The sequence below is a fragment of the Adiantum capillus-veneris genome, chromosome 20 (genome assembly GCF_014529385.1).
Source record: "Adiantum capillus-veneris isolate H3 chromosome 20, ASM1452938v2, whole genome shotgun sequence".
Lineage (NCBI taxonomy): Eukaryota > Viridiplantae > Streptophyta > Polypodiopsida > Polypodiales > Pteridaceae > Adiantum > Adiantum capillus-veneris.
The window spans coordinates 31,641,713-31,666,229 of record NC_140950.1 but is presented as its reverse complement, the minus strand read 5'-3'; the positions used below and the strand labels follow the sequence as shown (position 1 = coordinate 31,666,229).

The 24,517-nt window shown below is 47.4% G+C and overlaps 1 protein-coding gene and 1 long non-coding RNA gene across 2 annotated transcripts in view; both read right to left on the bottom strand.

The window, feature by feature from the left end:
- The window catches only part of LOC147432322 (antitermination NusB domain-containing protein), a 67,483-nt gene that overhangs the window by 3,396 nt on the left and 39,570 nt on the right, over nt 1–24,517 (bottom strand). Inside the window, exon 6 of the mRNA XM_086492304.1 lies at nt 5,779–5,881. Coding sequence (XP_086348430.1) covers nt 5,779–5,881 — 103 coding nt within the window. The remainder of the gene's footprint in view (nt 1–5,778; nt 5,882–24,517) is intronic.
- LOC147432323 (uncharacterized) lies at nt 305–5,770 on the bottom strand. Its single transcript, XR_015185550.1, has 2 exons — nt 4,183–5,770; nt 305–3,955 (listed from the first exon to the last, which is right to left on the bottom strand). It is a non-coding gene; the product is annotated as an uncharacterized LOC147432323 (long non-coding RNA).

Below are 24,517 nucleotides of genomic sequence, written 5' to 3'. Positions count from 1 at the left end.
GCTAACATGCTAATATGGAAGCTGTGGATGTCCGCAAAACGCGCTGACACCTTTTGGCGCTAGTGCTTTTCGAACCAGCTGCTTTTGAGTTTGACAGCTTTTCATGTAACTGATTTTCAAGGCCAAGGGCCTTTAAATTAGTGCAGAGGGCTAATTCTCGAATCAGAATCTCGGGCATACTTAAGTGTGAAGATGCAGGGATTGGAGTACCAGCATTGTACTTGATTGAAGCAATATAAAGAAATACCGAAAGGAACACAAACGTTTGGGGCCAATACTCTCTAGGGTGGAATTTCGCCACTCCGTGACTCTCTCTCTCTCTCTCTCTCTCTCTCTCTCTCTCTCTCTCTCTCTCTCTCTCTCTCTCTCTCTCTCTCTCTCTCTCTCTCTTTCGGTTTAGTTGTTATTGAAGTGCTAAGAGTCTGTTCAGTCTGTTCTTTTCTATTGACACGTGTGCCCGTCCCGTGACAAGGGCAACCCTGTCTGATTGAACCCGTGAGCATGAAGCGTTCCCCTCTTCCCCCTACCAAGAGCACCTGACTGTGCCCACGCTTGTAGAGAGCTGACACACCTCTGATCCAAGCATCTCAAAAACCCATCCTACGTAGAGTGCCCTCCAAGAAGTCCCAGTCATGTAGGCCTTCTCAAAATTGAGAAGGAGTATCACCAAATCCTCTCCTCGAAGACGCACGAGGGCAGACGCCTCCCAAAAAGTGAAGATGTTGTTAAGGATACTATGCTCCTTGACAAAACTTGTCTGGGTCCCATGTATAATGCTCTCTAGTAGTGGCTGAATGAATCCTCAAGCTCACAGCCTTTGCTAGAATTTTGTAGGCTAAGTTGAGGATGGTGATGAGTGGCCACTGTCGAATCTCATTCAAGGAGCCTCACTCATGCTGTCAGGCATCTCGCCAATGTGCACAACGTACTGGAATGCGCTGCAAAGATCTGGACCAAGCAAGTCCCATTACTGCAAGAAAAAGTTGGAAGTCAAACCATCCTCTCCTGGACAACTACCTCTAGGGAGTGCTCTAAGGGCCTCATGGAGCTCCTCTAGGTGGAGGGGAAGCTCAACTCTCTGTCACATCTCTTCAGTTACAAGGCAAGGCAGATATCTGTACCCAAACCTTCTCTCTGCATGCATCTTGACGCTCTGACTGAGGCTCAGCTGACAACAGATCACGGTAAAAATCAGTAGCAAATGCAACCATATCCTCAGGCTCTGAAGCAACTGACCTGTCGGGTCTCCTTAGGCTCTGAAGCAACTGACCTATCCGGTCTCCTTAGCTAGCTGACACTGGTGTGCGCATGGTGGGGCCCCACCGTCTCAAAAAACTCCCCAGTAACTCTGTCACCCACCTGGGTCCACTGAGATGCCTGCCGATGGAAGGCAAACTCATGACGCCGCTCCTCAATGCTAGCCAACTCCTCTCATCTTGATGCATCTGCTCCTCCAACCAAGGACTGTCTAGATGTTGCTCCTGCATCCTCTGCAAGTAAACAATGCCCCGTTGGAGACGCTTCTTCTCCTCCCTGGCAACCAAGCGAGCTGCAGACTCCTCGAGGAAGAAGTGACTAAGCTCAGCCAGTCCAGAGGCCACTCTACCAGCAAGGGTATCCTACGTGTCCAAGCTCTCTATCCGAAGTGCCTCCACTCGCTCTCTAAGCTTTGGATCCAGCAAGATCCTCTGAGGGATGCGTAGCATCGCATCCCCTCTCCATATCACAGTAAGAATCATTGACGCATGGTCGGAAAAAGTAGGATGCAAACAGATCCCCCCATGTCACAAATGTGGTCGTTGGCGTAGAAGCTATCTATTCAAGATGGATTCACTCCTCCTACTCTGCAGTCAGATCAAGAGAAAGAAAAGTTTTCTTGGGGCCTCACAAAGCCAAAGTGCTACCAAACATCAGAAACCTTCCAAGTCATACATAGACACTCCCAAGCTGCCAACTCAACCCCGTGCAAAGTAGCATGGCCACCTCCAATCCTGTCAGAGGAGTCCTCCAGCATGTTGAAGTCTCCCCCAACAAACCACTGCTTTGCAAGCGGCAAAGACTCTACAATATGAGACCAAAACTCTGCTCGAATACTTGCCACATTGGGCGCATATACGTTCAGAAAACCCATGAGGCAACCCTGAACCTGCATAGTAATCGATTGAGCCCTGCCTGGCACAATAATACCTCTACCCACAATGGCCTGCTACCGTGAGTGACAAAACCACCAAATCTACCAAAGCAAGGCAGATGATGTGGTGAATGCAGGTGCAAGGGACTAGAGGGGGGGGGGGGGGGGGGGGGCAAGGCGGCAACAGGCTAAATAGGGAGTAACTGGGGCACCACTGTTATAGGCGATGAAGGGTGATGGTTGCTTGCAGGTAAGGTGGCAAGTGAGGCTGCTAGAGGCAACGGAAGGGATGTAGTGAGATGCGGCTATTGCAGACGGCTGCATCTCTACACGACTGCAAAGACGGGCTTCAACGGAAGCGATGGGCGGCAGGAAAGACGATGCTTTTGCACCCAAGAACAATAGCAACACCTGAAAGGAGGAGCGGGAGTGTAATTAGGGTTAGAGTTTGGAGGGCTTAGGTTCAACAACTATGCGGCTAGGGTTTCAGCTTCCATGCGTTAGGGCAATCCCGTCCTCTCTCTCTCTCTCTCTCTCTCTCTCTCTCTCTCTCTCTCTCCCCCCCCCCCCAAAAAAAGTGGGGCTTGTACCCTTTTGTATTACGTAATCAAAATTACAAGCCTAAAGGCATTTCATCAGCCCGAAGGCATACACACATAACGGATCTGATAGTGAAAAAACCCCTATGATATTCAATGGTTTTAAACCATAGGGGAAAAACTACTAGTGATGCAAAGTTACAAACGATGGGTGATACAACAAAAGCTAGGAGCAAGGGAGTGAGGGAAGAAAGTAGCAGAGAGCTGAAGCAGAAATAGGCCACCATGACGTCGAGAGGAGGCCAAAAACTCCACCAAAGAATCTCTGATAGCCAACTCCAAATCTCCAAGGCTGTATACAACGGCGCATCCCATCAGAAAAGGCATCACGCCACAAGAAGACTCTGCACAAGAAATCTGGGAGAGAGCCTCTAGCCATCCCTGGCAATGATCAACAGGGCTATGACATTCTTCAACCTGCAAGCACTAGCAGTGTATGGTGCAAATCTGAAGGTCAGGCACCCCCCAACACACCCACCAACCCACACCTACCAAACCAATTCCAAACCTAAATCACCCATCAAACAGGAGAAGAAACAAAAATGAACAAGCAGTAAACACGCAAAACAGGCGCGCGCACACACACACACACACCTCAACCAAAAGCAGTCATGCAGTACGCACTCACCCAAAGCATATGCAAACCCACAAGCACCAGTATCACACACAAATGAAATAAGCCACATACAAGCAAGCAAGCTAAACAAACAAAGCCCATGAGAAACAAAGGAAAACACCTACGTAAGAACATCAAACATAACGAAAACAAACATATCGTCACAGGCAGCACGGGTGACATAAGAGGGGAACAAATATCTAGTGAAGGCAGCCAAGTAGAGCACCTGCGTTTCTGTAAACCTTAAGCAACCATCGTGGCATACACACATAACGGATCTGATAGTGAAAAACCCTTGAGATGTTCAATGATTACAAACCATAGGGGAAAAACTGATGCAAAGTTACAAAAGATGGGTGATACAACAAAAGCTAGGAGCAGGGGAGTCACGGAAGAAAGTAGCAGAGAGCTGAAGCAAAAACAGGCCACCCTGACGTCGAGAGTAGGCCGAAACTCTACCAAAGAATCTCCGATAGCCAACTCCACATCTCCAAGGCCGTATACAACAGCGCAACCAAACAGAAGAGACATCACCGCAACAAGAAGACTCTGCACCAAAAAGGCGAGGTAGGAACAGCCCAGCCCATACCCAGCAAACCAATTCCAAACCTAAATCACCCATCAAACAAGAGAAAAAACAAAAAAGAACAAGTAGTAAACAAGGAGAATAGGCAAACATACACGCACACACACCTCAACCACAAGCAGTCATGAAAAACACACTCACCCCAAGCACATGAAGATTCACAAGCACAAGCATCAAACACAAAAGAAATAAGGCGCATACAAGCAAGAAAGCTAAACAAACAGAAACCATGAGAAACAAAGAAAAATACCTGCGCAAAAAGAAAGAACAAAACGAAAGTGAGGGAATCGTCGCAAGAGCACAGGTGACATAAGAGGGGAACAGACATCTAGTGAAGGCGGCCAAGTAGAGTACCTGCAGTTCTGTAAAGCTTAAGCGACTACCACAATTAAAAGTACGGTGGTAGCTCAAGGTGGGGAGCTCTCTCTCTCTCTCTCTCTCTCTCTCTCTCTCTCTCTCTCTCTCTCTCTCTCTCTCTCTCTCTCTCAATAGAAACTTCCATTTATAAAATTGACCCATCAAAATCTCCAAGGAACACAGAGCTAAGGGGATAACCCAATGGATTAGTACAGGTATCAATATACGTGTATGCAAGGAGAATCCGAAACTAAAGAGGCTGATGACTCCAATACAGCCCCAAGCAGTCGAGAAGACATCCTTTGATAACTCCCTAGACTAACCCAAGGCACACACCACAAGGACAGGATAAAGTTGGAGTACCGTCCACACCACAATAACACAGCCCATACTGAAGATCTTGAAACAACAAAAACCACCAAAGAGAAACAGATACACTGAGCTTTGCATAAGCATCTTCAAAGCCCATGAGAAGTCAATTCTGTGTAGAAGAGACAACACAGAAACAGATACACCGAGCCTTGATAAGCATCTTCAGAGCACACCACAAGTCAATGAACTGAACAAGAGTTAACACCGATCTGCAAACAACCTTACAAGTCAATGATGAGGCAATTTTTAGTTCACATCTTCAACCCCGCGGACAATACTGTCAGAGGGAGAAACCACCACAACGACAGACTGCTCACACCACCCAATTCTTTAACCTAAGAATATCCCACAAACAGGGAAAAGCAAGCACCCACACAACCATCCACCCCACCACCCAATGACACAAGCAAACCAAAACTCACCCCCACAAATACCTTCATCTCTCAATCTCTCCTTATCTAGACATAAGGGCTCTCTTACGCAAAAGGAACAAACCCAAGAGAATTGTGTTTCTATGATAAGAGACTCCTATCAATTGGAGTAAAGCATTGGCCTCAACAAGGGGGGGGAAAGACACGGATAATGCAAGGTTGCAGCCATGGTGAACCTATCAAAGGGTAGAGAGTCACTTGAATCAAAGGCTGTTATAACCTCTTGCTCAATGAGGAATCCCTTGCATGGCTGTATGCACACCTTGTCACCTTTGATCCACCTTGCACCAATCCGATGTGCCTTGAGACATCAAATAGGCCATTGCACCATAAACAAGACTACTAAGAGCAGAATCTTCTTTCATTTTTTCCCTCTTTTATGTGCCTGTGCATATATCATTGACTATGTAGTGTAACGTTCAATGTATTGTCATGTATTATGGAAACTGTTTACTCACCCGACACACCTCAAAGGCAACGGTTTGTACAATGGAACTCACCAATGTTTGTTAAAGCAAACATAGTCACTTTCAAAAAAAACCACCTTTTTTCCAATGCATTAAGCATAGTACAATCTATGACAAACATCATTGTTCCAAGTGCCAACACAATACAGATAGATCACATTGCAGCTTGAGCTTAGGTTTGCTACAATTATCAAAACATAAAAAGACCACTTTGAAAACTTGCCTCACTTATCACCACTTTGGGGGGTGTTCTACATCTTGTCATCTCTGCCATTGACATGTGTAGAATGCATTGTTGTATGGCTGCATGGCCTCCTCGTTCCTGCATGAACAAAAACCACAAAAATCTCTCTCTCTCTCTCTCTCTCTCTCTCTCTCTCTCTCTCTCTCTCTCTCTCTCTCCATGGAAGCAAAGAAGTCATTCTTGAAGAAAAGACCAACTCTTAAAGAGACTGGCATCTTTCTTGGGGACGATCTCACCCTCTCGCAGATCGCTCATATGCAGGAAGTAATGCCGGAGATTAGAGCGGCAAGGGGAAAAGGCAAGATCGCTTTTTACCGAGACGGAAAAGCGGTAATACTTGAGCGCCGCTCCACATGACGGTGCGAGGCTTATGGGACCACGCTCAAAGTAGCTGCCTGGAACTGCAATGGATCTATGCGTCTTGATGTGGGTGCTTTTGAGGATAGCTTTACTGGAAGAGACATCATCTTCTACTCTGAGACACACCAGGCCCCTGGGCAATCCATGCCTCACATCAGTGGATATAGGTGGGAGACAGCCTACAGACAGGAGACACGCTCAGAGCACAGAGGGTGGGGCTCGGGAGGAGTGGCAGTGTTATTTAGAGAGGATCTGCAGCCACTGATACATATAGCCCGCAGGGACGAGCAGGCTAGGTACATGTGGGTGAGACTAAAAGCAGAGACAGGCAGATACCTCTATCTAGCTATTTGTTACTTTCCCCTGAGTACATCAGTTTATGCACCACCCAGAGGACAGTCCCCTTTCTCTATTTTGGATGATGACATATGGGAGTTCTCTAGGGACGGTGACATTATCATCCTCGGGGACTTCAATGCTAGGATTGCCCATCACCAGGCAGTGTTTTATGATACTTCAGAGGAGATGCTAAGAGAGATAGATGTGGCAGAGACGGGCCTTTCCAGACTATCACACGATATGGAATATACTGAGTATGGGCGACACCTGATAGACATGGGCACTGCACATGGATTGGCCATCTTGAACGGCCTACAGAGATTTCCTGCTGTGGGAGGCTTTACATGCTTCCCACACAGACATGGAGCCAGCACGGTGGACTATGTCATGGCACAACCGAATCTCATCTCTAGTATCGAGGATCTCACAGTTGGGCCCAGACCGGTCGGGGTGGCGGTGGATCATGCTCTGGTGTCAATGACCATCTCCTTCCATTTCAGTGCAGCACACAGGCCACGAGTAGCAGCCCCTACTCGCTACACATTCACAAGGGAGACGGACTCTGTATACATGGACGGAATCTACAGACGCCTATGCACTGAGGACCCGGGGCGACCTCTGGAGGAGCTAACTACTATATTGACACAAACATTACATGAGGCAGCAGTTGAAGCATACCCACACACCCAACCTGAGCAGTGCTGCCGATTTGGGAGCATACCTCAGAACAGCTAGTACGATGAGGAGTGCCGCCAGACTAGAGCCAGACTTCAGAGGGAGGTGCTGTTGGGGGACGTCACTCACAGACAGTCACAGATGGACTTCCGACGCCTGGTGCAGCGAAAGAAGAGGGCTTTTTTGGCTAGACTCGAGCAGGATCTATATCAGCTATTCTTGAGTCAAGACTCGTGTGAGGCGTGGCGGCTCTTTCATGAGCAGTCCCCCCCCCCCCCCCCCCCCCCCCCCCCCCCCCCCCTGCTATTTCCTCCACAGAGACCTGGGGTCAGTACGCATCATCTTTGTACACAGTACCTGGACAGCCGCCCCTCCCCACCCCCCCCGACCCATGTCCACATACATGTGTCTTTTTCACTGCTGAGATGGTGAAGAAAGCCATTGACAGGATGAAGACTGGGAGAGCATATGATCAAGAGGGCCTAGTAGCTGAGTATTTCATGCATGCCAAAGACCTACTAGCAAAGCTTCTAGCAGTTATGTTTAACCGTGCCATGTGTGAGGGCCTACCGGACACTTGGAGCCTATCTACAATCGTACCTATCTTCAAATCAAGAGACCCCATGGAGCCTGGGAATTATCGCACTATTATGATTGGGCACACACTGGCACGGTTGTATGCATCTATTCTTGAGCAACAGCTGAGTAGATGGGCCGAGAGGGAAGGAATACGTGCAACTGGGCAGGCAGGATTCAGGAGAGGCTTCTCTACTCTTGACCATATCCTAACACTCAGGGCCATCATCGAGGAAGGCAGATCTCATGGGAGACGGATCTATTGTAGCTTTGTGGACTTCCGCAAAGCTTTCGACACGGTACCCAGAGCTAGACTGATGTGCAGATTACAGGAAATGGGAGTACCCACAGAACTCATTTGAGGGATCATGGCATTGTACTGATCAGTAGTAGGGCATGCACGCACCCCGAAGGGACTTTCTACACCGGTTCACTCCACTATTGGGGTGAAGCAATGCTGCCCGCTCTCTCCCACTCTTTTCGGTATGTATGTGGATGAGATTTCTGACTACATTGACAGCGATGGGGATAAAGGTGCTCAATTGGCAGGGACATGGATTCCACTTTTGTTATATGCTGATGTCATAGTGTTGATCTCCGAATCCCCAGAGGGAATGCAACGTCAATTGGATGCTCTGCATACGTTTGCCCACGAAAGTGGTTTGTCTGTCAACCTGGGTAAAACCAAGGTTATGGTGTTTAATACCACCCCACAGTGGATCACGAGGTCAGCACCTACACTCACATACGGCCAGGAGACTGTGGAGTACATAGACGCTTACACTTACCTTGGAGTGGTTTTTAGCGGACCTACATTCTCGCTCAGAAGAGCAGCAAAAACCAGACTTACTAGAGCCCACACAGCATTGGGTAGACTGGAGAGGATGTGTTCGCAGGTTCAGTTTCAGGAGCCCCGGACGAAGCTCTGGCTCTTTGACACCTTGGTGGCTTCAGCATTGCTCTATGGAACCGAGATATGGGGACCTTCACTGGACCACCACGGGAGGACGGGTCGCTCAGATGGATGGGGGAACATGGAGAAACCTCTCGTCTCTATGATCTCGCGGCTCATTAGAGCCAAGGCATCAGTACCACGGGCCATTATCCGAGCAGAGCTAGCGGCCCCCCCACTTGTGGTGGAGGCGCTCACCAGATCGGTCTCCTTCATAAACCGCACATGGGCACTTCCTAGAGAAAGATATGCTCGCATAGCACTTGAATCCTCTCGACAATTAGCCATACAAGGAGATACAACATGCTGGTATGGGGAGATGACATCATGGTTTAAGGCACATGGGTTCAGCATAGACCGGCTGCCACCATTCCATTACTCATTGATGCACCATCTCTCACCCTTACACAGTCAGAGATCACCAAGCTCATACGCCAAGACCTGACCCAGCTAGACACCAGAAGGACATGGATACAACCAGCACAGGAATTGGGCACGAAGATGGCTTTTTACAAAGACCACCTTCTCCGGCTTATGGAAGATGGTTTTGTGGAGAGACCCAGATACATGGATACCCACTTGTCTCATGGGATACGATGTGCTATTGGCCAGTTACGCACATCTTCTCACCAGTTGCGGATTGAGACTTGGAGATACAGCGGAGTACCAACAGAGGACAGGACATGCCCCTTGTGTAACATGGAACCTGACACAGAGCGACACTATACATGTCGCTGCCCCATCTACTACGAGATACGAGGCCGCTTCCATTGCTTGTTCAGAGAAGGTTTTGGACCACTCTCAAGAGTCATGGGATACGAAGATCAGAGATGTCTGGGTTTGTTCTTGCTCGAGCTGCGCAGACATAGAGATAGCCTGCTGAATGGCGAGGCTAGCCAGTCTCAAAGACAGATCACAGAGTTCTTCAGAGCAGACACGAGACAGCCGCAAGAGCCACTCCCACAGCAGAGCTCTCCCTCGTCTCACACCAGAGGCACACTGATTGACCGAGCGATTGAACTAGGGAAATCCAGGCGCCCGCGACTGCGAAGAACTACACAGCATCGACGGAGGCTACGACAGAAAATTCGGAGCACGCTGGCAAGGCATGCACGACGCCCGGCCAGACTACTAACTGAAACCGGCCCGTGGGGCGGTAGGCGTTGGCTTTCACCCGAAATTCTTTACTTTATACACACACACAGAGCACTTTGTAAAGAGAACCTGTAATGGGAATTAACACTGAATCGCACACACGGCTCGAAAGCTAGAATGCTCCGAGCAGACGCCGACAACCTGTAGGCCCCAAAATTGGCGCCCCTTTCGGTATTTCTTTATTCTTTAGGAGGGTAAATTACAAGGTAAGGTCCTGGGAATCTTTCACGTGTATCCACCTAGATACCATTTGATTTGGCCAAATTTTCGGCAACATAACAGCCCCAAAACTTGCGCGAAACCAATTCCCCCGCTGGAACTCGCTTGCACTGTCGTATACCCTCTGATTCCTGTCCAAAAACAGTAAATTAAGCACGCTGTATTTACTGGTTTTTGCCCTGTTTTCAGCCCCAAACAGTCCCCTAACTGTCCTTTGCCAGTGAGGCACGATTCCCAATGATCCTGGCGTCCGTATGGCTGAAAAACAGTGAATTTACAGCGCATACACAACGCTGATTTTGTACCTGTAAGGTGAGGTTATGACCCTCACCAGTGCCTGCTTTGGAGCAGCAGCTAGCTACCCCTGTTCCTACTCAAGGAGGCTCTTGCCTCAGCACAAAAGCATGAACCCACACAACTGTACATCAGTCAAATGAATAGCCCTCTTGTGGGGCATCACATAACTGCACGTAGGGGAGAAAGAGAGCAGTATGTAGCGTGCGGGGCATCACTCCCGTCACCATACTGTGCATAGAGGGCAAGGTAAGCATTCCATAGCTTCTGTACCTGTTGCAATCCGCCTGTGTCTGAAAATGGCGCCCCCTTTGATGATATGCAGCTCGTTTTTGCCTCCCAGAGTGGCAGAATCGCTCACAAGCTGACACGTCGCCCAGTTTCCGAGTTTGGGCTTTCCCTGCTAAAAATATCTCAACTGGTGCGTCAGTTGACTTCGCGGCAGAGTTGTAAAGTGTTCCCCTAGTCATACCGAAGGTAATGACGCGAACACATTTCGTGGCCCAAAATAGCAGTTCCCTAAATTTTAGGAGATGCTTCCGTTGGGCTCCCACTGGTCTTCTGACCATCTATCCTCATTGGGACCGCATCCAAAAATGCAATGTGGCCCAACTGTCGGATACTTTTTGTTGGTAGTCCCACCTTGACTTTACGCCTTAATTGAGTTCACTTCCTAGTATCCACCAACTTGCTAAGTGCGATGGGGGGACCTATATGATCTTGCTCTGAGCCTAGACATCCTCTTACCATACGAATTCCAGTGCCGACCCCTTCCCGTCTGCGGGTGAATCTACCGTTCACATTGGCCATACAATGTCCGACCGTTTGCTACTTCAAAAAGAGGGTCTTAAACAAATAAAATAAACCCCATTGGAAAGAAACCAACAACCAAGGTTAGCAGTTGCCACATCTCTGTGACATGGTTAATAACTGCCACGTCCTCGTGACATACCCCCCTCTTGAAATCGCAAACGTCCTCGATTGCATACCATAAATACACGCCACTGACGATCTTGTGCTATTAACACTCTTTTATCATCGCATGTATCCGCAAGAAAGGTCGTAACATACATAGATACAAATGACTTAATGAGGCCTTCATACTTTTGCCATTTCCATCTATGGCACTGAATTCATATGTACATTCGATGTACTAGCTCTATCATTACCCCACCTTTGCATACGTTGGGTTGGGGCATAAGTAGGCTGTAACCCAAAGGCTTCAAGGTAAAGCTGCAATACATTTGGTGACTCTGACAGTTCATGCTCTTCCATCCACTTTGCATCCATAGGCGGATAGTTCTTGAACTTCACCAAATAGCGTCTTGCAACTTGTCCTTTAACTTTTCTGTCCTTATGTGCCAAAACTTGCTCAGGTACCAGGATCTCATCAAGTTCCTCAACTTCTGGCTGATCCTCAACTGGCATATCTTCTGGCACATCACCCACGAAGGGTCTTAGAAGACTCACGTGAAACGCATTATGAATCTTCCATGCATCAGGCAATTTCAGCCTGTAAGCCACATCGCTGATCTTGTCAAGCACTTGAAAAGGCCCATAGTAACGCATGCTGAGCTTAGGAAACAGCCGTTCCTTGCCCTTCATCTTCTTTAACCTTGCCTTTTCGAACCTTAAGAGAACCCAATCACCAGGTGATAGTAGCAATTCACGACGGTGACGATCAGCAGCCTTTTTCTGTTTTGCCTGAGTCTTCTCCAAGGCAACTTTAATCTTCTTATACATCTCATCCATGTTCTCAACATATCGATCTGCCTCAAAGATCTTGTCCTTTGTATGCAAAATGGGAGGAACATTTTTGCCACCTTCAACAATCTCAAAAGGTGCTTTGCCAGTAGACGAATGCACCGTATTATTGTACGCATACTCAAGCATAGGCAAATACTGTTCCCACTTGCCTTTATTATCTGACACATAGCATTTCAACAGATCTAAGATAGTAGAATTAGCCTCTTCTGACTGTCCATCAGTTTGTGGATGAAACGAAGACGAGAACTTGAGCGTAGTACCCATGTTCTCAAACAATCCTCTCCAGAACAAACTGGTCATGCGAGGATCACGATCACTGATAATCGATTGTGGCATACCATGGTACTTAAACACATTGTACATGAACAAGCGTGCCATCTGATGAGATTTTATCTTCTTCCTGACAGGGATAAAATGGGCCTGCTTGCTAAACCTGCAGATAATGGTCCATATACCATCATTCCCTGTTGGCGTCCTTGGAAGATCAAAGATAAAGTCCATAGCAATGCTTTCCCATGGCTTATCCGGAATCGGCAGTGGTTGTAACAACCCTGGTGCCTTTTGCCTGTCAAACTTGACCTTTTGGCAAACTATGCATGCTCGCACAAAGGCATCCACATCTCTCCTCAAGGTAGGCCAATAGAAGAACGTCTCTACCGCTTTAACTGTTGCATCAATGCCACGATGCCCTGCATACGGTGGGACATGACTCTCTTCCATGACCTTATGTCGCAGTGGCCTAGTGACACAAAGTCTGCCATGCATCATCATAAAACCATCTCTGAGGAGGTAGTGCTCGTGATGTTGCCCCTCTTGTAACTGTTCAAAGATCCTTGCAAAATCTTCATCAGCAGTATACTGTTCCTTCATGTCATCTAACTCATGATGATAAGGAATTGACACAGCTGAAATTTGTGGTTTTCTTGATAACGCATCAGCCACAACATTCTTCTTGCCTTCCACATGCATAATCTGGAAGTGGAACATGGAAAGAATGTTTGCCCATCGCATATGCTTTTCGGATAACTTTGACTGTGTCAAGAAGTATCGCAAGGTCTGATGATCTGTTTGGACAACAAAATCAGCACCTAAGAGGTAGTGCTTCCAGCTAGAAAGCGCATGAATCACGGCCAAGAGTTCTTTCTCATAGACTTGCATAGTCCTCTCTGGCCCTTGCAAAATTCGGCTTTCATAGGCTACTACCCGTCCATCTTGCATTAGCACTGCTCCGATGCTACTGCCACACGCATCACACTGGACCACAAATGACTTCCTGAGATCTGGCAAAACAATAACTGGATCTGAAGTCAACTTTTCCTTTAAGAGACTAAAAGCTGAAATCTCTTTTTGGGTCCATTTGAAAGTGACCTCTTTCTTTTGCAATGCGTGAAGAGGCGATGCTATCTCTGCAAAATTTCTGATAAACCTTCTATAGTAGGAACACAATCCCAAGAAGCTTCTGACATCGTGCACACTCTTCAAGTCTGGCCATGTCTTGATAGCTTCGACCTTTGCGGGATCCATTCTTACACCATCCTTTGAGACTATGTGGCCCAGAAAGTGGATCTCTTCAAGAAAGAATTCACTTTTCTTAGGATTGACAAGCAACCAGTGACTGCGCAGCTCTTCGAACACAATGGTCAAGTGACGCCTATGCTCCTCTTCATTCTTCGAATACACAATCATGTCATCGAAGAATGTTCCAACAAACTGTTGATGCGAGCGGAAAATCCGGTCCATCATTCTGTTGAACGTGGCTGGAGCATTTGTTAGCCCAAACGGCATCACTAGAAACTCATAAAGACCAAATGTCGTTCTAAACGCAGTCTTGTGCACATCCTCTGGGCTTATACGAATCTGATGGTACCCACTCTTCAGGTCTATCCTGCTGAAAATTGCAGCACCCTCTAAACGATCGAGAATATCATCAATGCGAGGAATAGGAAACCTATTCTTGATGGTATTCTTATTCAACGCACGGTAATCAATACACATGCGCCATGAGCCATCCTTCTTCTGCACTAGGAGCACTGGGGAGCAACAGGGTGAAGAACTAGGCTGAATCAGCCCCTTCTCTAATAACTCCTCAACCTGGCCCATAATCTCTTTCTGCTGCGCCGCACTAACCCTGTAGGGAGGTCTATTTGGTGGGCTACACCCTGGCACCAAATCTATCCGATGGTCCTCAGGTCTCTCTGGCGGTAATTGCGACGGTAATGAATCAGAAAAACAGTCACTAAACTTTTGCAAAAATGCAGACCTTTCTTTATCTAACACAGATAAATTTGACTGATCCCTATCTGAGACATCACGTGCAAAAATCAAGTACACAGAAAGATGATTCTTTATTACAGAAGTGATAGCAGAAGCAGATACAATAGGGACTGACTCTCCTTTAAGCTTTACATCCAAGATGTGAGTTTTGCCCCTATGCTGTACAGTGATCTTTTTGTTGTAGGCATCCAAGACTCCATGCACTCGGAACATCCACGGGATCCCCAACAAGGCGTCACAACCTTCCAGCGGCATGATGTAGAACTCTTCAGTGTCCACATACGACTGAATATGCAGACGCAGTTTTCCAATGATGGGAGTAACACACTCTAAGTGGCCAGGACATGCCAACCCTGCCTCTACGGTGTACCCCATCTCTTCAGCTTTGATGCCGAGCTTCATAGCTAACTCTGGTGAGATAAAGTTGGCTTTGGCACCTGGATCAAAGAAGATGAGTGCCGTCTGATCCCTAACTTTACCCCATGCCCTGCATAACTCACTGGCATCTGTGTTGGGCCTATCACCCACCATGTCTGGCACTAAACCTGCCGTGGGTTTTGGCTTCTTGCCTTTCTGGTCTTCTTTATCCTCTGAGTCAGCTGGCCTTTTCCTTTGTGGACAATTGATAGAAAAGTGACCAAGCTGCTCGCATATAAAGCATTTGTTCTCAGCCATTAGGACCTTCTTTTCCTCGAGCGACTTGCGCACAAAAGGCTTCCTTTTCTGTTTCTTTGCCTGCGCTCCATAAGTCCCAGCTGAATCCTTATCTTTGGTGGCCTGTTTTGACCCCTGTGGCGCATCAGGAGCCGTCTTCACAAAGGGCTTCTTTGCTGAATTTTTCTTTTGCTGCCCTCCTTTATCACTGCTCGGAAATCCACTGCCCTCTCCTTTCAACAGGGCAAGACCAGTGTTCGCAACTTCCATAAGCTGAGTAAGGGTAGCCACTCTGTTCTTTGTACAGTAATCGCGAAGCCCTTTAGGCAGCCCACAACAATACTTCTCTATCTGCTCCGTCAATGGCACAAATCTGTAGGAGGTCACTGAGAGTAATGCTTTACAAAACCTCCTATTGTACTCCAGCAACCTCTTGCACGAAGCTGCCGTAAGCTGGTGCCAATCTGTCAAGACATCGGCTTCAAATTCATTTGATAGCCAAGCAGATGCAAACATTTGCTTGAAGTAAACCCAAGTGGCGGGTGCCTGTCCTTGCATTAACAATGTCGTCCACCATGTAAGCGCATTGTCCTTTAAGAAAGTGGCAGCTTTCCTATCCTTCGAGGCCACTGTAAAATTCCCTCCCGCATAAGCTGTATCAAACTGTTGGAGGAAAGTGAGGGCCTTTGTCTTGTCCTCGAAACCACTGAAGCATCTGAACTTTACCGCTGCACCATCTTCTTTATAAGCCTTCGGCTTCTCTAGTGCCCCCAAGTTGTCATACGGGATGGTCTGCAACATGGGCACTGTACTAGGCATGATCGGCACATGTTGGCCATTCACATTTTGCGTCAGAGGTGCGATATCTGGCTGCTGTCCAGAAAAACCAGCCATGCCAAAATGACCCTGTGGCACCCCAAACTGGCCTTGGTTGCCGTGGAAACCTTGCTGCATGCCGATAGTACCATACATGGGGTTTGGCATGATGCCTTGCATACCCCCGAACACTGTTCCTGGCATGTACAACTGACTTCCAGACGCATAACCAGCCATACTTTGGAACACTGATCCACCCCCGAAATACCCAAGATGTACCGTGGGTGGTGGAAAAACTGAGTGCATAGCCTGGTATCCAGCTCCCTGTCCATTCAAGACAGCATGCTGGCTCTGAAAGGTGGCGGGCTGAACTGGCATAACCTGTGGAATAGGCGTTCTAGACACCTGTTCAAGCACGGGAGGAACCTGCTTTGGAGCCCCCAACTCCGCAACATGCGAGTGTTCCCTTTCCTCCTGCGCCTCATGAAGTACCTGGGCTTGAGCTTCAACAAGCTCTGTACGCGGCGTAGGTTGCCTATTTTGATGTTGCACTGGTGGCGCTTGCAAGAATTCCATAAACCTCGGATTCTACACCAGCTGCGAAAAGACATTCACCACGGCAACTAACTGAGTCTTAAACGCATCATCCTCAAGTTGCCTTGTCATAAAGCCCTGTACTACTGGAGGGACATTCACATTGACAGGAGGTACAGACTGACGTGGCCGTGAGCTCTCGCCAATCTCAAAAACCATAGGAATCTCCTGCCTGTCCTTTGGAGAGGAACCCTCTTCCATAATTCCCTTCCCCTTGTCGGTCATAGTGTAATCCCCGCGTTCTTGCAATGTGTGTCTTTACCCTGAACAATCCAGGCTCCCTCTTTGAGGAAAAAGTGATTGATGTCCCGGCAACGGAACCATGAAACCGGCCCGTGGGGCGGTAGGTGTTGGCTTTCACCCGAAAATCTTTACTTAATACACACACACAGAGCACTTTGCAAAGAGAACCTGTAATGGGAATTAACACTGAATCGCACACACGGCTCGAAAGCTAGAATGCTCCGAGCAGACGCCGACAACCTGTAGGCCCCAAAATTGGCGCCCCTTTCGGTATTTCTTTATTCTTTAGGAGGGTAAATTACAAGGTAAGGTCCTGGGAATCTTTCACGTGTATCCACCTAGATACCATTTGATTTGGCCAAATTTTCGGCAGCATAACAGCCCCAAAACTTGCGCGAAACCAATTCCCCCGCTGGAACTCGCTTGCACTGTCGTATACCCTCTAATTCCTGTCCAAAAACAGTAAATTAAGCACGCTGTATTTACTGGTTTTTGCCCTGTTTTCAGCCCCAAACAGTCCCCTAACTGTCCTTTGCCAGTGGGGCACGATTCCCAATGATGTTGGCGTCCGTATGGCTGAAAAACAGTGAATTTACAGCGCATACACAGCGCTGATTTTGCACCTGTAAGGTGAGGTTATGACCCTCACCAGTGCCTGCTTTGGAGCAGCAGTTAGCTACCCCTGTTCCTGCTCAAGGAGGCTCTTGCCTCAGCACAAAAGCATGAACCCACACAACTGTACATCAGTCAAATGAATAGCCCTCTTGTGGGGCATCACATAACTGCACGTAGGGGAGAAAGAGAGCAGTATGTAGCGTGCGGGGCATCACTCCCGTCACCATACTGTGCATAGAGGGCAAGGTAAGCATTCCATAGCTTCTGTACCTGTTGCAATCCGCCTGTGTCTGAAAATGGCGCCCCCTTTGATGATATGCAGCTCGTTTTTGCCTCCCAGAGTGGCAGAATCGCTCACAAGCTGACACGTCGCCCAGTTTCCGAGTTTGGGCTTTCCCTGCTAAAAATATCTCAACTGGTGCGTCAGTTGACTTCGCGGCAGAGTTGTAAAGTGTTCCCCTAGTCATACCGAAGGTAATGACGCGAACACATTTCGTGGCCCAAAATAGCAGTTCCCTAAATTTTAGGAGATGCTTCCGTTGGGCTCCCACTGGTCTTCTGACCATCTATCCTCATTGGGACCGCATCCAAAAATGCAATGTGGCCCAACTGTCGGATACTTTTTGTTGGTAGTCCCACCTTGACTTTACGCCTTAATTGAGTTCACTTCCTAGTATCCACCAACTTGCTAAGTGCGATGGGGGGACCTATATGATCTTGCTCTGAGCCTAGACATCCTCTTACCATACGAATTCCAGTGCCGACCCCTTCCCGTCTGCGGGTGAATCTACCGTTCACATTGGCCATACAATGTCCGACCGTTTGCTACTTCAAAAAGAGGGTCTTAAACAAATAAAATAAACCCCATTGGAAAGAAACCAACAACCAAGGTTAGCAGTTGCCACATCTCTGTGACATGGTTAATAACTGCCACGTCCTCGTGACACTAACCATGGAGGAAATTGATGAGATTCACCAATGACCGATGCTAGATCTCTTGTGATTCAGCTATCCCAACAAGCCGCCCATTTTTTGCTTAGTCTTTTGCTTGGTTCACATCGATCAACTTAGGACCCCATAGTATATATCTTTGTTTTGTACTGTTGTTAGGTTCTTTTGTTACTCTGACTTTGTATCAGATCCACCACTTTGTAACTTTCGGGTCTCATAGGTCATTATGGCCTTTTGAAGACGTTAATATAACATTTCATTTCATTTCATTTTTGTGTGTGTGTGTGTGTGTGTGGGGAGGGGGGGGGGGGGGGGGAGTCAGTATGCAACATCCTTATATACGGTCTTTGGACAGACACCCCTTCCAGATCCTCCTGAGCCATGCCCATCCACGAGTACCTTCTTTACAACTAAGATGGTAAAGAAGGCCATTGACAGGATCACGGCCAAGAGGGCATATGATCATGATGGTCTAGTAGCAGAGCACCTTATACATGCTAGAGCTATGCTGGTAGAGGTTCTTGCAGTTTTCTTCAATCTCCATGTGTGAGGGTCTACCTGAGACTTGGAGACTGTGTCCTATTGTGCCTATCTTCAAGGCAGGTGATCCTACGATGGCCGAAAACTATCGTACTATAATGATTGGTGGACACACATTGGCACCAAAGTTACCCGGAACGGGAACGGGGGCCTCCGGAACATTAACGGAACGGGACCCCCCCAAAAGGGCGGAATGGGAACGGGGGCCGGAATGGTCAGTTTAGGGTTTAGGGTTGAGGGAGATAATAGATATGCCTCATTGCCTTGAGATCCTTGGATTATATAGGAGAGGAGAAGACCCCCTCTCTTTCCTCCCCCCCCCCCCCCCCCCCCCCAAACCACTCAAAAGCGCCCCAAAAAAACCCCACCAGTAGGATTTTTTGAAAATTGCAGTTCCGGATGCCCATTCCCTATCATTTTGATTGGCACGGTTGTATGCATCTATTCTTGAGCAGCTGTTAAGCAAATGGGCGGAGAGTGAGGACATACGAGCAGCAGGACACGTCGGTTTTAGGAGAGGCTTCTCCACTCTTGACCATATTCTGACACTCAGAGCCATCATTGAGGAGGGTAGGGCACAAGGGAGACGGAATTATTGTAGCTTTGTGGATTTCCGCAAAGCATTTGACATGGTGCCCAGAGCTAGATTGATGCGAAGACTACAAGAGATGGGAGTGCCCATTGGAATGATTTAAGGGATTAGGGCTCTATATAAATCAATGGTGGAACATGTACGCACTCCAAAGGGGACATCTGATTTAGTTCACTCCACTATTGGAGTGAAACAAGGCTGTCCATTGTCTCCTACTCTATTTGGTATGTATATAGATGAGCTTTCTGATTACATTGACAGAGAGGGTGACAGAGGTGCCCAGCTCGCAGGGACGTGGAATCCATTGTTGTTATATGCTGATGATATTGTGTTGATCAATGACTCACCAGAGGGTATGCAGCGACACTTGGATGTGTTACATAGCTTTGCGAAGGATATTGGATTGTGTGTAAACCTTGGTAAAACCAACGTTATGATGTTTAACACCACACTTTAGTGGATCAAGAGATCAGCACCTACATTCACTTATGGTCAGGAGATTGTAGAGTACACAGATGCACTCTTATCTTGGGGTATTCTTCATTGGGCCAAAGGTTTCTTTGAAGAGAGCAGCAGAGACTAGACTGACCAGAGCGTATGCGGCCTTGGGAGGAGTGGAAAGGATGTGTTCCCACGACGTAGGTTCAGTTCCAAGAACGCCGAACGAAGCTCTTGCTCTTTGATACCTTGGTAGCTTCAGCTATGCTCTATGGGGTTCAGGTTTGGGGACCCTCTGTGGGTCAGGATGGGTGGAGAGGTATGAAGAGGCCCTTGGTATCTATGATCTCTCGATTGATTAGAGACAAGGCCTCCGTGCCACAAGAGATCATTAGAATGGAGTTAACAAGATCATTAGAGCGGAGTTAGCCGCCCCTCCTATGGAGATATGTTGAAGCCATGTATCTGGAACCATGATGACATCTGTGCATATTAGCATGATGTGTCCCCCCATAAAGCTAATTGTCTGGAGGACTCAAGGGCCTATCTAGCATATCTGTCTCTGGTATTATCCCATAAGTTGTGCATAAAGAAGACTGATTTGGTGCCTGCCTTCAGTACTCCCTTGATGCACCATCGTTGTCTCCTACAAGGGTGGAGATTACTAGACTCATTTGCCAAGACATGACCCAATTGGACACCAAGAGGACATGGATAGAGCCGACACAAGAATCGGGCATGAAAATGGCTTTCTATAGAGAGCATCTTCTCCAACTCACAAGGAATGCGTTTGTGATTCGACGCAGCTATATGGATACACATTTATCCCATGGGGTACGGTGTGCCATTGGTCACATACAAACATCTTCACACCAGCTTGAGATTGAGACTAGTAGATTCAAAGGGACACCATCAACTAGCAGGATATGCCGCATATGCCATACAAGGCCAGAGACACGGTGCAGTGTATTACGAGATACGGGGTCGCTTCCACTGTATATTCAGAGAAGGCTTCAGACCCTTCACGAGAGTCATGAGCTATCAAGACTAGAGAAGTGTTGGCTTGTATCTACTTGAGATACACAGAGGCAGAGATAGTTTACTGAGGAGATCTGTGGAGAGACAATCCCAAAGACAGATTATTGATTTCTTCACACCAGGCACTGGACATATAGAGGAGCAGCCACCACTGCAAAGCTCAGCTCATACTCACACCCATGGTACTCTCATTGACCGAGCATTGGAGCTAGAGCGATCAAGACGCCCATGACTGAGGAGAGCTTCACAGCAACGACGAAAACTACAACAGAGGATTCCAACCGTACTATCTCGACATCCAAAGTATAGATGAGGATGGATTCATCACCCATTGTATCTTTCTCTAGTATTGGGCACCCATTGTATCATTGATCACACATACCCCACACAGTTCCAGCTAGTAGCACTTCTAGATTCATTTTAGTATCTCTTTTTTTGTACTCAAACACGGTACCAGATTCACAAGTTTGTAACGGATTCATAGGTCATTTTGACCTTTTTAAGAAGTTAATATATCATGTCATTTCATCTCTCTCTCTCTCTCTCTCTCTCTCTCTCTCTCTCTCTCTCTCTCTCTCTCTCTCTCTCTCTCTCTCGTGATTGTACCCCTCCCCATACGTTTTAAGATGATGTATTATAAAATTAAAACCGGCCAGTAACCTCACTAAAGGGCGGTAGACTTTGGCTTTTACCCGACCTTTACTCAGTTTAACTTCACAAACAAACTTGTGACTGGAATTCAACACTTCAAAACAAACCACGACTTGGCAGCTAGAGTGCTGGCAAGTAGACAGTGACACTACGTTGGCCCCAAAAGTTGGCGCCCCTTTCGGTGTTTCTTTATTGCAATTAAACTTTGGAGAAAACCTAAAACTTCTACGAGCTGTCCCACTTTTATTGGGCTGAAATTGGCCTACTCTAGCCCAATTTCGGCAACATAACGACAGTAGAAGGCTTCATAGACAAAATCCCCATGCACTAGGTGACTTCCAGTGCACATTAGAGCACTTTGACAAACCTGGCGAGAAAAAACAGCATGCTGAAATCTCTGTTTTTCGCCTCTAAAATGCACCGGAACACCTGTTTCTCAGTTCCCTCGCTTCCCCGAAGCTCCTCGGACTTTTTGGCATCAAAAAGGGTCAAAACCCTAAACCTGCAGGAAATTACAGCAAGCTGTAATTCTCTGTTTTGGGCTCCGTTTTGCGTGCCGGTCGCATCCATAGCAGGCCCTCGAGTTCTGGCACGTGTAGGGATACTTGCCCTTTGATTTGGATGAGATTTTTTGCGAGAAATCTCTCCGAATCAACCTGTACCTGCAGGGGATTAGCAATTAGCTAATCAAGTACCTGTACATGAGGCTCTTGCCTCAGCAATCCCCCATAAACCCGCAGAACTATACATACACATGAATAGCCCCTGCGCCGGGCATCACAAAATTCTATAGTCATAAGGGGAGAGAGGTACACGAGAGCGGAATCATCAGGCTACATAGAACAGAGGAGAAGGCAAGCTTTCCATTAAAGTTGTAAACCTGCAACCACTACTCACACACGTACTATAAGATCACAATGAGGAAGAAGGCAGCCCCAAAACAGCCCAAATCGACGCCCCCATCAGCTAATGTGTCTTGCAGAGTCGCCACCCCCATCAGCTGATGTGTCTTGCCGAGTTGCCATGTGTCTAGTTTGCCCTTTTGAGTTAATTTCCTAGTACCCACAAACTTATAAAGTGTCGCGTGGGGCCTAAATGACTTTGAATTGAGCCTAGCCACCTTTTGCTACTCGGATTTTATCTCGTGGTGACCTGGCCTTCACTGTTGTGGGTGAAACTCTCTGCCATCTTCCATTTCACACCAGCCATACAATGTCCAGCCATTTGTGACTCCAACAAGAGGGTCCCAAAAAATTAAACAAAAATCAAGGGAAAGAAACCAACAACTAAGGTTGGTGGTTGTCACAACCTCGTGTCAATAATGTTGCTCATGATGATGATGTAGGATAGGCTTACATACCTACCCACTCTAGGTAGCCTCATTTATATTTATTTTTATGTTCCCAAGACATTGTTCTGAGGTCAGGCATGGATGTAACCTTTTTGGTCTCAAAGGTCATTTTGGCCTTTTGAAAACGTTAATATAACATTTCATTTCATCGTCCTCTCTCTCTCTCTCTCTCTCTCTCTGAGAGACGCGTGCACGGCGCCTGCTCTTAGCCCGCACCTGTCCCATCCAGCTTGCGCAGCCTGTGCACCCACTTCTCAGTCCGCCTAGCCTAGGGGTTGAGGACTAAACCTTAATAGCCCCCCAAGGGGGATTTTGGGGGGGGGGGGGGGGGGGGGGGGGGGGGGCTCCCTTTTCGAGGCCTGATTTTCAGCACCCCTGTGCTTCCACAACATGGCCCCTAAACAGAAAACCTTCGCAGCCACCCTGGTCTTGAGCCCCCAACTTGTCCCACCCCCCCCAAAAACCCCAAAGTTCATGGGAGAAATGAAGAAACTGTAGCAGGAGCTAGCACACCTCAAGACGGAGCTATCAACCAAAGAAGCAAGGACTGTCAATCTCGAAGCTCAAACAAGAAGTTAAGCTAAACCGGAGACTGAAGAAGAAGCCATGAAACAACACACCCAAGAGGAAACTTAAGCAAGAACACAACAGGAAAGCACCCCACCAAAGGTAAAATCTGAGACCTTTGTCAATGAAATGTTATCGGTTTTGAAGGAAAATGAAAGGGTGAAGAGCTTGGAAAGTTACATCAGAGTTGGAGGTTTACCAGAAGGTTGGGCAACAGGTACCAACCCATATGAACAGCTTGAAGGATACATCCTAGATGTAGATATACTCAAGGAAAGACTCACCAAGGTGGTCCCTTTTGTAGACCTTGGTGACCCAACTGACATCTAAGTCGAAGGGAAACAGGACAAAGTTTGCTATTATGACGTAGATGACAAGAACAAGGTAATGAAGCAGACCAAGTCACTACAAGGTACATCAATGTGGAGTTCACATGAGCTGACACCCCTACAACTAAAGAATAGAGCCAAAGAGTTGGCTAGAGTCAGAGAAACAAGGAAGCAAGGGAAGTGGGTAGTTTACAGAGGAGGGAAAGCTATCATTAGAGATTTCAAGAGTCCACCAACTGCCTCAAAGACATGGACCTGACACTTGCAACATCTAGCCACTTTAAGCACATGGTGATCTACACCATTGTAAAATTTATCTCTCATGAGTCATGAGAGTTTTGAGGTTAAGGAGCACGTGCAATTTTTTTCTTTTCTCCTACCTGAAGTGGATTGTAACCAAAGATGTAGCTGATTTGTCCCATAGGTCGACTTCGGCCTCAAGTGGACGTTAATAGACTGACTCTCTCTCTCTCTCTCTCTCTCTCTCTCTCTCTCTCTCTCTCTCTCTCTCTCTCCAACAAAGGAGGCTGACTTCTATTACTTGAAAAATTACCTCACATGGTGCCTATTCTAAGGGCAAGTACATCACTGATTACTTAGCAGCCCAAAGGCAGTAAGTTGGAACTAGCCACATGTCAACTGTAAAAACTCTAAGCAAGGGTAAAAACCTCCCCTGGACAGAGGAAAAAGTGCCTTGGCAAGCTGAGTAGAGAAAGGATGACAG